Source organism: Hemiscyllium ocellatum, chromosome 1 (genome assembly GCF_020745735.1).
Source record: "Hemiscyllium ocellatum isolate sHemOce1 chromosome 1, sHemOce1.pat.X.cur, whole genome shotgun sequence".
NCBI lineage: Eukaryota > Metazoa > Chordata > Chondrichthyes > Orectolobiformes > Hemiscylliidae > Hemiscyllium > Hemiscyllium ocellatum.
Window position 1 is genome coordinate 128156308 of NC_083401.1, and position 14382 is coordinate 128170689.

At 38.7% G+C, this 14382-nt stretch overlaps 1 protein-coding gene across 2 annotated transcripts in view; it reads right to left on the bottom strand.

Annotated features, from left to right (window-relative positions):
* Nucleotides 1-14382, bottom strand: part of LOC132816172 (stearoyl-CoA desaturase 5-like) — a 57997-nt gene that overhangs the window by 35097 nt on the left and 8518 nt on the right. For both annotated transcript variants that reach the window (XM_060825669.1, XM_060825662.1), the window contains exon 2: nt 12333-12463. In XM_060825669.1, the coding sequence (XP_060681652.1) occupies nt 12333-12463 (131 nt within the window). The remainder of the gene's footprint in view (nt 1-12332; nt 12464-14382) is intronic.

The window sequence follows — 14382 nt, forward strand, 5'->3', positions numbered from 1 at the left end:
CGTTGACATTTGGGCACCACAGTAAAAGCTGCAGAGGTGGTACTCAGGAACACACACATCCTATTAGTTTAACACCTTATTGAATCTTGGACAATCAGACAGTCCTACACAGCCAAGTCGTGAACATGGAGGTCACCTGCATCTAAGGGTTGCAGGATCCAACGGTCATCTCCATGGCAGAGGTGTGTGTATGTACATATTGGGTAGGTATGGGCAGGGGTTGGAAGATAAGAGAAGTAGGGAAGTGTTAGCATTTCTATACACCTCACAGAGAATGCACAGCACTGTGAACAACAGTGTTAGGATCCTAAGGACTGTAGGGAGAAAGGGGTAAATGGGACTAACATCAAGTAGTATATCACAGACAGGGGAGCCTTCCTCAGGTTGAGTGCTCCCTGATTGATCTAATCTTTAATACAGGAGTCACCCAGGAAAGTGTTGCCCTCCATAAGACCCTGTTCATAGGATGCTCGGGTGATACAGCTACAGATACGTGCAGTTAACAGAGGTTAAACAGCCTAGCTATCACATCACAAGCAGCCAGGAAAAAAGAATTGCACTATGGTCGGAAATAAAAGCAAAATAGAGGACATGGCAATATCCCAGCCAGCTAATCAATAACAAACATGCCCATGTAGATAAGTCTCCCTGGAATCAGATGGCCATGAGGTTTTCATGTCCTTCTCTCGCTCATTAGACAATCAAGTTGGCATCTTTGAGGACTCTCCTGGGCCACCTCAGGATCCTCAGCAACAACTTTATACTCAGAAGAAACCTCCCTCTCCTCCATCTCACCCCGAGATCCAAGACATCCCAAATTTGTTAGAGTCAGGTTGTGGAGGGCACATCCCTGTAATGCAGGACACCGTGCATCACCTGACCAATCCAGACACAGAACTTCATCTTCAGAAGCCCTCTGGCCTGCTCTACAATGGCCCTTGTGGAAGCATACACAGTGCTGTACCACACTACAGTGTAACTCTGGATTCCTGATGGTTAACATAAGGGTTTGAGGGGCGTAGCCCTTGCTACCAGCCAACCATCCAGGTAAATACCAAGGTTGGGGCATGGGCAGAAGGATACGGGCATCTGAATGCTCCACAACGTAGGCATCATGGCAGATTCCTGGATAATATACACTGACTGGCGTGATCTAGCTAATGTGGTGAAAGATGGATTGGCACATTCATGAAGTGCGAGTCCTTCCTATTTAGGAAGACCGCTGGTTACTGATAGGACACCGATCACTACAGGGTACAATGGATATCAACCTGCACCTGCTTGTCCTGACTGCCTGATTATCAACATTGAATAGGAAATTAATAACTGAGTTAGCCTTAGCAAACAGAGCATTAGTGACTTTCTGGATACATTTAGAAAAGTGAAAGCTTGAAAAGCAGCTGGCAGCTGTAGGTAAGGACTGTATGATATCCTGAGACACTGTTGGCACTGATAGCTGCACTGAACCCTATACACTTGATTTTGGGCTATCACTCTCTATCTACATGGGTTTCCAATGTTCCTGCTGCTGTAGCTTTTGCTGAAGGAGCAAATGGTCATGCACAACTTCTTTTAAGGAATAAGATGACCAGAAGAGTGGGGAGGTTGACCTATGCCTTTCAGGCATAGCTTTCAGGAGATCTGTGGAGACCGTAATTAATCAGATGGTCAACTTTCTCTTCAGTATCTGCACAACCAACCTGCTCTACTGTACCTAGGACAGTCTACTACCTCTCAACATTTTCTAACTGGCTTCCTCCACAAAAATCATACTTCAATAGGAAACTGCATCCGGTGCAGTTTCAAAAGGACACCTCTTTGCATGATGGAAGTACACATTTCCTGTGATAGTGAAAGCAAGCCTAGTGCATTCCATTCACAATAGTCAATTTGACTTGAGAGGTATTCTTGCAGAGCCCTTCCAATGTAGCCTTGGCACAATGGCAATGCCAGGAACCAACTCCACACAACCCCCAGCCCTTGCTGCTCTTCCCTTTTTGTGCCAATGGCACCTAGCTGGAGATGCCAAATCATGCAGTGCTCATGATGGTTGACGTGCTGCTAATAAAGTAACCAGAGACATCTCCCCTTTTCCTCAGCCCTGTGAATTTTCAGTTTCTTTTTTCCTTGTCTTCCTGTTGTAGTCCAAGGTTTTCTGCATACTTCAGCAACAACCACTACTCTTGACTGTGCTGGTAAGGCGTTAGAGATGCTGGCTCTGACACTGGGCCAACAGCACAGATAGTCCACCTGCCATCCTCACAGGAAACCAATTAAAAAGCACTTCTTGTAAAATTGCTGACCGGGTCCCACCGCGAGAAAGTGCAGGCTTCAAGCCGTTTTTTCCCCCACATAATGAAGGCCCCTCATTAAACTCAGCTTAACACATTCAAGCTTGTCCCCCCCTCACCCCCACCCCCACTCCCACCTCTCTGTTAAACCGCGTTGAGTCGGGAGGGTCCTTGGTCCATACAGTAGGTTCTTATTAACATAGCAACAGTCCATCATAATTAGGATTCTACCACCTTGTTTCAAGCAAAGGATCTGAATTTTTTTTGGATTCATGCCAACAATAAATATCCATCACTATAGCAAAAATTACAAATAGTTATCTAGTAAAACAATTACAAATGAAGATAGCTAATACAGATTGCACTGACTGTTTTTTGGAAGTAATGTTATAGTACAGTAACATCTCACCATCAGCAAGGGATATATTCCTGGAGAACATCACAAGCAGTGGTATCAAAAAATAAGCACGATTTATAGGTAGAAATCAGTGAGATTAGTTCCAATCCACCAAAATTTCAACATTTACATTACAAAAACCAAGCCAAGAAAAAAAAACATTGAAAACAACAATTTTATTTAAAAAAATCAACGGAAAAAAATTCAATTCACTAGAAAAACAGAAAATGGGCGATCTTACATCTTAATATAAAAGGTGAAGCTGGTGAATCAACTAGTTACTTGCCTGCACAATGTTATGACGCATGCACAAATTGAAGCAGACACGCACCAAGAAATACAGCATGATGCTTCACCAATGTGTTCATGCAGAAAGTCTTTTTAAATTTTTATTTTATTTTTGTAACCATTTTACATCATATTTTATCTTCCAGAACTACAGATAAATGGACATTGACACTATCGTGGGAGATGTGGTACATGGAAGGAAAGCACGGGTAACAAAATTCGAGAATGGTGAAAACGAGAATAGCGGGAGTTTGCTCCATCCTATTTGAGAATAGTTTCTCTCCGAGTTTGTCAGAAGTGAGATCATTACAGAGACATATAAAAGTCAGAAGTGCCCTTATCACTTTCTCTAATGGTGGTGTTCAGCTAACATAAAGGTCTGAATAGCACTCACGTGGCACCTGTAAGCAAGAAGATATGTGCCTTTGTACATATGTTGTTGCACACCAAGAGGAGAAACAACTTCTCTGTCTACTCAAAAGTACAGAAAATGTTGAGAAATAGGCAAGATAATAATGGTATTCAATTGCATTGACCCCTGAGACTGAAGAATCATCTGCAGAAACAAGATAGATTTTGCTTAATTCACAATGCATGCAAATGAAACCAGTTTGAAATTAGGAAGCAAATAAATAATTATTTAACAGTAAACAGATACATGTTATTTAGAACATGTTCAGTGTACTTCTACCTACATAACTTTAATCCTTGTTAACCTACTCAATTATATTTCTAAACTCTCATTTAACATAAAAATCTGTAAATTTGCCACTTTTGCACTGACTGACATACAAAGCTGTGCTGCTGCTGGTCTTACACATCTTCGGCCTGGACTAAGAAGCTCTATCTTCCAAACTTTACTTCACAAATTGACAAAACTTATTTTGAAGCTATAAATAGTAATAACGTTCACAGTGTTTACAAAGAAGGAAGAATAGCAATTTCAAAATGTCCAATGACATTGCACACTTTAAACAAATACCATTAAGTCTAAATAAAAACTGAAAGAACTGCAAATGCTGCAAATCAGAAGCAAACACAGAAATTGCTGGGAAAGCTCAGCAGGTCTGGCAGCAATTCTGAGGAAGGGACATCGGACTCTAAATGTTAACTCTGATTTCTCTTCACAGATACTGCCAGACCTGTTGAGCTTTTCCTGCAATTTCTGTGTTTGCTTGCCATGAAGTCTAACATTGGTCTTTACGCTCAGTGTGCAACTTTGAGAAATTACTTAGTACAATGTAAATATCTAAACATATTGGATTAGATATTACACTTCATGCCACAACACATTATATGTAAGAATTTTAGTAAGATAATAATGGTTTAATATGCAACACTTACCAGAATCAACAAAATCAGAAGTGATACTAGGTGCCTGGTTCCCCAAACTCATCTCAGGGATCTCTGCAGGAATTCCTCAGAGAAAATTTCTCATCCCTGCCACCTGCAGTATGACTCAGCCATTATCATAAGCTCAGCAGTGAGGCTATTATTGCCTATTTTTATTCCACCCTCTTCACAATGCTTATCAGCCTACACTGTACACTTTGAACATGTACAATATTCAAAGGAGGGCTGACAAGTAACAGGCAACATTCAGCTGGCCCTGGATTCCAGAATTACATCTACTCAGGGTTGAGCGTTTCTGCCCTGGATATTCCAGTGGTTACATTTTCCCACACGGTAATGGAATCTGGAATGTAGGAGTTGCTTAACTTTCTTTCCTTCCCTGTTGTAAATGGAGAGGTGGGATATTTAGATGATCAAGTTATGTTTGATATTGGAGTTTTGTTTTGGAAACACTCAAAGACAAGTCAAGTTCCTAGTCTGCAGAATTGAAGAGATAGACAATAGATTGTAAGTCTGGTCCAGGGTAGCTAATGACACTGCAGTTACCTGTAAACAATAGATCACGTACATCTAAGGCTGTCAGTTATGTTTTGGCACAAAGGCAACTGTGATTAAACAGTTTTCCATCAGGCACTATTTAATACTAACACAAGAGGGAAAATGGTCTTTGAAAAGTTGGTCAGCCATTGTAAGATACATTGTAATCAGTTCTAAATGATCACAAAGCCTTGAAGCAACTGTTTCAAATATCTCACTCAATACAGTTGTGATCATATGATTAAGCAAGTGCAGGAATGTGAAGACATTTCTTGGATGTCCAAATCCTTGGAGCAGATTTCAATGAGACTCTCAATTTAATGAAAGAAATGCCTTGGTCAGGTTGATGAGTACATCCTACTGCTGTTCTTGAAATTTTTCTAACAACAAAACCCATATCAAAGATTCTACTCGAAGGTCTAAAGCTACACTGTGGCTCTGGGGGCATTTCCTTACCCGGAGGTGGTTGGTGATTCAAGAGAATGTGGGTCAGGATATTCCCTGCTACTGACAAAAGTGAAATACCTCAATAGTTCTCACAGTGTGATTTACCTCTGTTCTTGAAAGATAGTTACAATAGTTGTATTTCAAAAGCTGATGTCTTGATGCAGGTGAAGGTCTGCCATCTTTGGCAACCTCAGCTTTCTTTCAACTGTTTGATTGTTTATTACAGTTCCTGCATTGATGGTGGTGCAGCGAGACATTCTACCACAGGATACTGAATGATAGTTTGGAGGGTATCAGCCACCCTGTAGATTGCCAGTGAGGATTGTTCAAAATGTTCTTTCCAGCATTGACAGATGGCCAAGGCATGAATGAAGTGCTTTTGTCCATTTGATCGAGGTCTATAGATGGTGACTTTAAAAAAAAACAGCTTCACACTGGTCACAATGTTGGATCTCTCAAGCTTAAAGTCTCTTCTCACCACAAGTCCTTTCTCTCCTGACATTAGCTGTGAGCTATTGAAATGCTGACCACTATTTCCCACATTACCTTCAGACAGGTAATGAAGGTTGCACAGTACTGTTCTAGGAATCATATCTTCAGCCTCATTTTCACTGAACAAGTCTGGTGACATGCTCAAACCCAATAGCCTGCATGCTACAGTACAACACAGCTTACTTTATTTGCTCCCACTGTTTTAGAACTGAGTTGGATGCATGAAAATTTGTAGATGGTTGTGAGTTTCAGTTGGAATTACTTTTATTGGTCAAGGCACTTTAGAGCTGACACATTAATTCACTTGATCTTGTACCTTTAAGCCTTGTGGATAGGTAAATGTTTGTCACTCAAACAAGTCTATGATCTCTCAATTAGGCAACAGACCCCACCCAGACTACCACCTTGCCCCCGCCTGACTCCAGATATTACACAGTCTCCAGAGTTACACCTATTGATGGTACTAATGACTCTAGATGAATGACCTTTTCTCTTTCTGGGAAGGCAATGAGGACTTCACCAAGATCAGAGTTGTGAAAGCAACTAGAACAGGGCAGTATTGGGCTGCATACTCAATGATAAATGCTTTTAAAAAAAAATTGTGTGTGGGATGTGGGTGTTACTGGCTGACTGGCCAACATTTATTACCTATTCCTGGTTGCTCTCAAGAAGATGGGAACAAGTTCTGGGATTTTGACACAGTGACACTGAAGGAATGATAACACTTTTCCAAGTCAGGATGGTGAGCGGTTTGGAGAGGAACTTGCAGGTGGTGGTGTTCCAATGTACCTGCTGCCATTAAGATGGGGGTCATGGATTTAGAAAATGCTGTCAAAGAAGTAGAGGCAGATTTCTATCGTGCAGCTTGTAGATGATTATATAATGCTGCTACTGAGTGGTACACTTTCTAACCTTTCAAAACTTCTCCACTTCATGAACTCAAATCAAGGGTGTGATCCAACATTTACCTTTTATCTGAATGGCTGCAGCTGCAAACCAAAATGGAATCCAGGATAATCACTCCCCACTCCTGACCACTACTGAACTCAACATCCAGTGCACTGTGGCTGCAGTATGTACATTTTACAAAGTGCATGGTAACCACTCAGCAAGGTTGTTTCAATCGTATATGCAACCTTGAGCACCAAGATGAAGAATAGAAATGTCATAAGAACAATATTAACCTCCTATTTCCCTTGTAAACTTCAAACATCCACATATAGATTTCCATCCTTCATCATTGCGAGGTGAGAATCCAGAAATTCACCACCTAACAGTGATGGCACCTTTACATGGATAAGAAGTGCCATGGTTTAAGGAGAAGTTCACAACATTGACTGCAGAGCAGCTAAGGGTGGACATGATATGTCAGCCTTGCTACAATGAATAGAACAAAAGAGAAAGTTCAGGATTTCTTCATTTCTTCCTGAATTCATTAATTAGCTAATGCCTTAGCTTAGCAGCAATAGACCACTTCTGATCGGTTATGTATGTGTCATTTTCAGAACCTCGTTGACTTTAGGCAACTGTTTGCCAACTATGCCAGTAATCCAATTATTTAACTGATATTAATGCAAGAAATAACATTTATTTCCTAAAGTTTTGACTAGAATTGTTAACGACAGAAAAATTTAGATTTCCATCATATGCAATTTTTTTGAGACTAATTCCCACTGTTCATAAACAACAGGAAATGGAAAGCAAAGCCACCCGCACAGGTTATTCAGCAGGGAGACTGAATAACTAACTGAGTGCTAACAGGATGTAGCTTCCCACCAGTGGGATAATTAGTGCCATTGCAGCAGACAGATTTAGAAATATTGAATAATTTTCTCCCACTCACAAATTAGTCAAAACAAAACCATCTAGCTGATGGATAACCCCCAATTGCTTTTCCTTTCTTACAGTGGAGCTGGAAGTGATGTGCATTACTTAAAAGCTTGTATAAAGTAATAATGAGATTGTAGGTTACGAGGAAAGTGATGCCATTGTTCAAAATTCTCAGATTACAAACATGACATTTTTGATTGGAATGTCCAAGGAAATATCCCCTGAGCAACTGATTCTGCAGACATTCCACATCTTTGTAAACCAAAGCAAGATAAAGCAAACTGGAAAGCACATTCACTCATGCCTTCATCACCCAGAGCATCAGATGGGCAGCAAGCAGTTTGCACAGCACTGAAGAAAATCTTCTGAACAAAAATATATTTAAATCTGATCAATCCAATATCCACTCATTACAGGACATTTCAGAACAGATTCACTAAATATAAACAACCACGCTAAAAGCATTGAATGGTCTCATAGATGAAGACAGCTGCTCGACCCTTCATCATTCAATGATAGAGAACCCAACAGCACCAATACACCATTCAATTGATTCTTACACCATTCCAGGGATATTACCTACTTTGTTCAAGGTGGAAATTTAATACATATCTTCATTTCACTTTCCACAACAAAAATATAGAATTCAGCTCCAAACTAAACTGTTAAACTCGAAGTTACATCCCCAATTCTCTTATTACAAATTAACTTTAGGTAATAAGAGGTTAACTTTTTCTATACCCATAACTGTCTTTCATTTCTCGACAAGATTACTTGCTTACTTAGCTGAAAAACTCAATTGTTTCAGGTCTTTCCTCTTCAAGGACTAAAAACCAATCAAGGGGACTTCTCAATCTGCAGTTTCAATGATTTTCTCATGATCTCTGATGATCACAACGTTCTTGAATTCTTCTGTCCCTCCATTTCCTGGTTTCATTAACCGCTTAACCCAAGATCATGCTGGTGATGCAGAGACATCTATGTAAAAACGAAGGCCTGGCTTTCTTTATTTCCCAATCATTTTATTCTACAGATTCTGCAGGCTGATCTCTGAAAACAATAGTTCAAAATAGGCGACGAAGAGTTACATGAAATCAAATAAGTTGTATCATCATTCATTTTATTCTTTTCCCTCTGCAGATAAGCAGTTAGTCTCTGCTCCACACTTGCTCTCAAGTCACTGTGGGAGAGTGACACAACCTGTTAGAAGGTTATGCAGTGACTAAGGCAAGAGCACTGTCGCACTGTACCTCCCTATCATTCTATGTCAGTGCCATAAAATAAATAAAAGAATTTTTAATAGATATTTAAAACAAGAAGTGTTAAAACAAACACTGGCCTATAGAAAGCGAGCTTGGCATTGGTCTTCACTGAGGAGGATACATGTAACATCCCAGAAATAACGGAAAAAAAAAATCAGGAAATGGAAGGGATGGAGGAATTCAAGAAAACTATGACCACAGAAATGCTGCAGGGTGACAAGTCTCCAGCTACTGACAGACTTCATTGTATGATCCTAAAAGCAGCAGCTAGTGAGATAGTTGATGCCTTGATTTTAATTTTCCACAACTTCCTGCAGAAAGGGATTAGAATATAGCGACTGATTCTTTAATTTAGAAAGAGAGTGAAGCAGAAAGTAGGAGGCTAAAGGCCAGGTAGATTAACATTTGACATTAGGAAGATAGAAGCTATAAAAGATATTATAGAAAGTTAAAGGAAATCAAACTGTGTCAATGCAGTTTTGTGAAAGGGAGATCACAACTAAACAATTCATTAGAATTAATTGGAGACGTGATATATGCGTTGGATAAAGGGAACCAACATTGCTGTTTTGTGGCACAGTGGTAGTGTCCATATCCTTGGACAAGGAGGCCCAGGTTTAAGTCCCATCTGCTCCAGAGATGTATAACAGCATTTCTGAACAGGTTGATTTGAAAAATAGGTTAATAAAAAGGTTTTAAAATAGGAATGAATGGACACATTTGCTAAGGATTCCTGAAGGCACGGCTAAGGTGCCATATCGGGGGTTATTTCAGAAACAAGATCGTAGTGAAGGGTGTCATATTTTAGAATTAGGTAGAAGATTAGTTATGTAACAGGAAAGACTATGCAAGAATGCTTTTTAGGTTGGCAAGATGTAATGAAAGGTATGCCACAGGGATGTGCGTGCTGAAGTGTTGGATTTGCAATTTACTTCAATGACTTGGATGTAGGCAAAGGCACGACTGCTAAATTTACTGATGATACAAAGATAAGTAGATTGTGTAAAAGACTTAAGGAGCTACAAAAGCATACTGGCAGGTTAAATGAATGGGCAAAGATCTGTCAGATGGTGTATAGTGCTTAGGAGCATAGGGAGGGAGAAGGGGATCTAAATGGTGAGAGATTGCACAGCTCTGACATACAGAAAGATCTGGTGCCCTAATGTATAAATCAGAAAAGGTTACGTATGCAGATGCTGCAAGTCATTAGGAAAGCTGATAGAATGTTAATATTTATTGCAAAGGGAGTTTAATGCAATAAGTTATTACTCAATTATACTGTATAAGGCATTGGTGAGACTACATTTTGAATACGGTGTACAGCACGGATCTCCTTACTTACGTAAGGAAGTAATTGCATTAGTAGTAGTTCAGGGAAGGTTTACTAGACTAAAACATGGAAAGATTGGACAATCTAAACTTCTATCTGCGAGTGCTTAGAGAATAAAAGATGACTTGATTGAACATAAAATCCAGAAGGGACCTGAGAGTGTGCATATGGAAAGGAATCTAGAACCAGAAGATCACAGTTCAAACTAAGTTTAAAACAGAGATAAAGAGATGTTGTTTTCTCAAAGATCATCTTTGAAACTCCTTTGAAAAGCTTCTTTTCAGGAAGAGAGCCTTTGAATAATTTTAAAGCAGACGAAGAAAGGTTCTTGATAGGCAAAGGTATGTGGAATAGTTGGATTAGTCACAATCCTATTGAATGATGTAGCAGGCTGGAGCAGCTGAATGGCCTCCTCCTACTGCTTTTGTATGTTCCTAAGCTATTAATCCCAGTATTGTACCTCTGTCCACTGGACAAAGATTCATGTATCATGATCCACACATGATAATAAGTCAGACCTTTCTTCAGCTTTAAAGATGAAAATCAAAGATTGCTGTTCACCATTACAGTCCACACGAGCTACAAGTAAACAAACAGTTAATTATAATGTTTGCTCAAAACAAAACTGGAAAACCTTTTTTTTTCCAAATAACTAGCACTAAGCATTCAGTGTAGAATCATTTACATTATTAATTGCAAGAAAAAAAACCCTGCATTTATATGGCACCTTTAATGGCATTTGGATGCCCCTAAGTAATTTAAAACCAATTAAGCATCTCCAAAGTGTAGTCACTGTAGTAATGCAGAAAACACACCAGCCAATTTGCACATAGCAAGCTCCAGCAAATAACATGAGATCGCTTGGTGAATGAGGAATAAATATAGGCCAGCATATTGGTGATAAACCCCTCTTCCTTAAAATAGCATCATGGCATTTATGTCCACTCAAATAAGTCAAACATTTCATGTAAAAGACAGCACCTCTATCAATGCAGCATTCCTTGCACATTGCAACCTTCATTTTTGTCCTTAAGTGAGACTTGAACACATAACTTCCTATCTCATTGTTAGAGTGCTATCACTGAAATCATGACGAACACCAATTTGTACATAGAGCAAAACATTTTGAAGCACATTTATTTCTTTATAAGCAGGAGGTTCTGAACCTTGTGTGCAATGGAGTTATGAAGAGCTCTGTGACTCAAATACAAATTACTTCCAACTCAACAGTAATAGTGGGGAAAATTGAACTGATAGAAAAATGGGTCTGTTTGGGTATGTTACATAATTGAGAGATTCTGGGGCCCATACAGGTGCATTTGGGAATAGTGTGCTAAAAGTGGGCAGGTGAATACTACATTTGCTTGGCCAGGTGAAGGGAAACCTCTTCTGACACATTGTACTACAGTTACATTCAGGTAGAAGTCCTCCCTAAAGACCCACTGTGATAGTATCTTCCTGTGCTGCACCGGTCAACTGTTCCTATTTTCTTCTGTCATCTTGGATATTTTCTTTTGGTCTCCAAACCCAATGGCAGGCCCGTCTGCCCACCCATTACTACAATAAACTGTTTAAAGCAGTCAACACTAACAAATACCACTTAACCCAAGTGAGAAAACCATTATAAAAGAAAGAACAAATGTGATATAATCTTGGTGCCATGACCATTTGTTATATATCTTCTATATACATGAATCAGAAATGCATTTTTATTACATCACAACACATGTAAGAATGCTAATATGTAATAGATTCACAGCTTTCTTCATATGGCCTCCTATTCTACATGAGTTAATGTTATCTTTTGTAGCTCATTGATATTAAATGCGATTCAATTTTACACTTCTCCAACAAATATACAACAGGATAGATGAAATAGATGGCAGAAGCATGAACCTATACAGAGTAATTTGAAAGTTAAGTAATCCATTAATTCCAAATAATTTATCTACACCTAATTAACAAAATCCATTTTACAAAGCTTGATTTTTTTTTTGCTGACAATCACGAATTAAATATCAATACAAGAAATGTGCAAATAAATACTCAGCCCACTAAATAAGACAGCAGTTTAAAAGTTTGTTTAAAAAGTTCAAAAAAATCACCTGAAAAGCCATGGAATTGGCAGCAGCCAGGAACATTCGTAGAGGCAGCTTTGCTTTATAAGATCGGTGGCTCCATAAACGGTGGGCACCAGCTGTCACTCCGAGCGCAGTTATTATGAAACAAAAATAAGCTGTAGAAAAACACAATGGCCTGGATTAGTATCATGGTACATTATTTTCTGCACTGCTATCCACAACTAAGTGAACATCAAAACAAGGCCAACAACACCAGTGTGTTCTATACTTCTGCAGAATTTGAGCTTTTTTAAAACCCAAAGTAAGCATTTCCTCCCTTTGTACCTTCTGTAACAGTATATATTGCTCCAAGGGGTAATTGCCATTTCAGGAAATAGAGTTATTGAGGTAATGGTAGGGTCAAGAGCTTATAAGGCAAATGGGAAAAGGTTGGATAAAATAGATAGGTTTTGGGTCATTAAAGCAACCAATAATAAAAGTATTAGATATTTATAACATAACCTATAAATTAAAACATATACAATATGTTGGTCAGCATCTGAAAAGGAAAAGAAAAATGGGTAATACATCTGGTGTTCTGTCAAAAGATCTATACATGAAACATTAGCCTGTCTTTTGCATCTGTATACTTTCAGTTTGATTTAGATTTGCAGTATTCATATCCCCTTTCCCTCATAACCATGATTTCACTTTAAAAGTCAAAAGTATTAAATGAATTATGGGAAGTTATGTAAAATGGTTAATAAGAAAACAACAATATCTTCAAAATATTTTAATCTGTGTGCTCGACCATGTCATTACACACATCTCTCGCCTAAGTTTAAACATGTACCCTTGGCTGAGAGGTAGAACACTGGTACCACAAAAGTCACTAATGGGTGTCTGTTTTACACATGCCTAATGTTCCATTTAATTGACCGTGTAAATTAGAGAGAAAGTTTCAACAGATATAGCTCACAAACAGCAAAATTGAATCAGGAATTCTGTGGAAAAATGAGCATCAATCCAATCCATATGGAGTTCCTTGTCTAAAAAAAAAGATGCAACACTGTCTCTTACACTGCAGCAATAAACTACTCTAGGAAACTCTGAGTAAGTCAAAAGGTTTTACACTATCAAGATTGATTGATTTGAAAATCACTTACTGGCATTTTAATGAGACATTTATGTAAGCCACGTAAGGCGTTCTACTGAGTATAACTTTATTTTATAAGGAGGCTTTTGTGGCACAGCGGCATTGTCCCTACCTCTGGGCCAGAAGGTCAGTGTTCAAGTCACACCTACTCTAGCTAGTATATGCCATAATGTATCTAAATAAGTTGAGTAAAAGAATCTACATTTGCTCTGTTCTTTGAATTAATTAAGGGAATGGCCTATTAAAACAAATACTCTCTACTTTACCTCCCCAGAATAACAACAAAAATCAAAACACTGTACTTAGCAGAACACTGAAATAAAAACGTAAAATGCTGGAAATATTCAGGAGGTCTGACAGCATCTGTCCTTGACCTAAAACATTAATGCCATTTCTCACCATAGATACTCAGCAGGTCTGACAGCATCTAACATTTCTTATTTCTCCAACACAAATCTGATTTGAAGGAAAATAAACTGATAATCCCAAGACGCTACAGCAGAATTTCATACTTTGAAATTTAAAAATATACATTTAAGAGACTTCATTAAGAAAGTTAGACTAAAGTTGATGATTCCATTGATTGGTTAAAAAACACTGTTTGTTATGGGTTAAACAATGGAGGATCAGCATCTAGATTTCGCCCATATTTTCAAAACAGAACCATCACTGTACTGAATGACTTGGTAAATAACAAGTTGGGATCTTTTTACTGCAGCCAAACTTTCAATACCTATAAGTTCACTATTAAAGGTTCCACTATTCAAATTCACAGAACAGTCATTACAATTCAGGACTTTTGTAATTTGTGTACACATAAACAATTTTCACCTGCATTTATAAATGTAGATTGTAAGTGCTTACAAATACCCTGATGATGTTGCATTTGCAATGCAGTTTGATGGACTAAAGTCTACGTGCACCTTGTGGTTGTTCAAG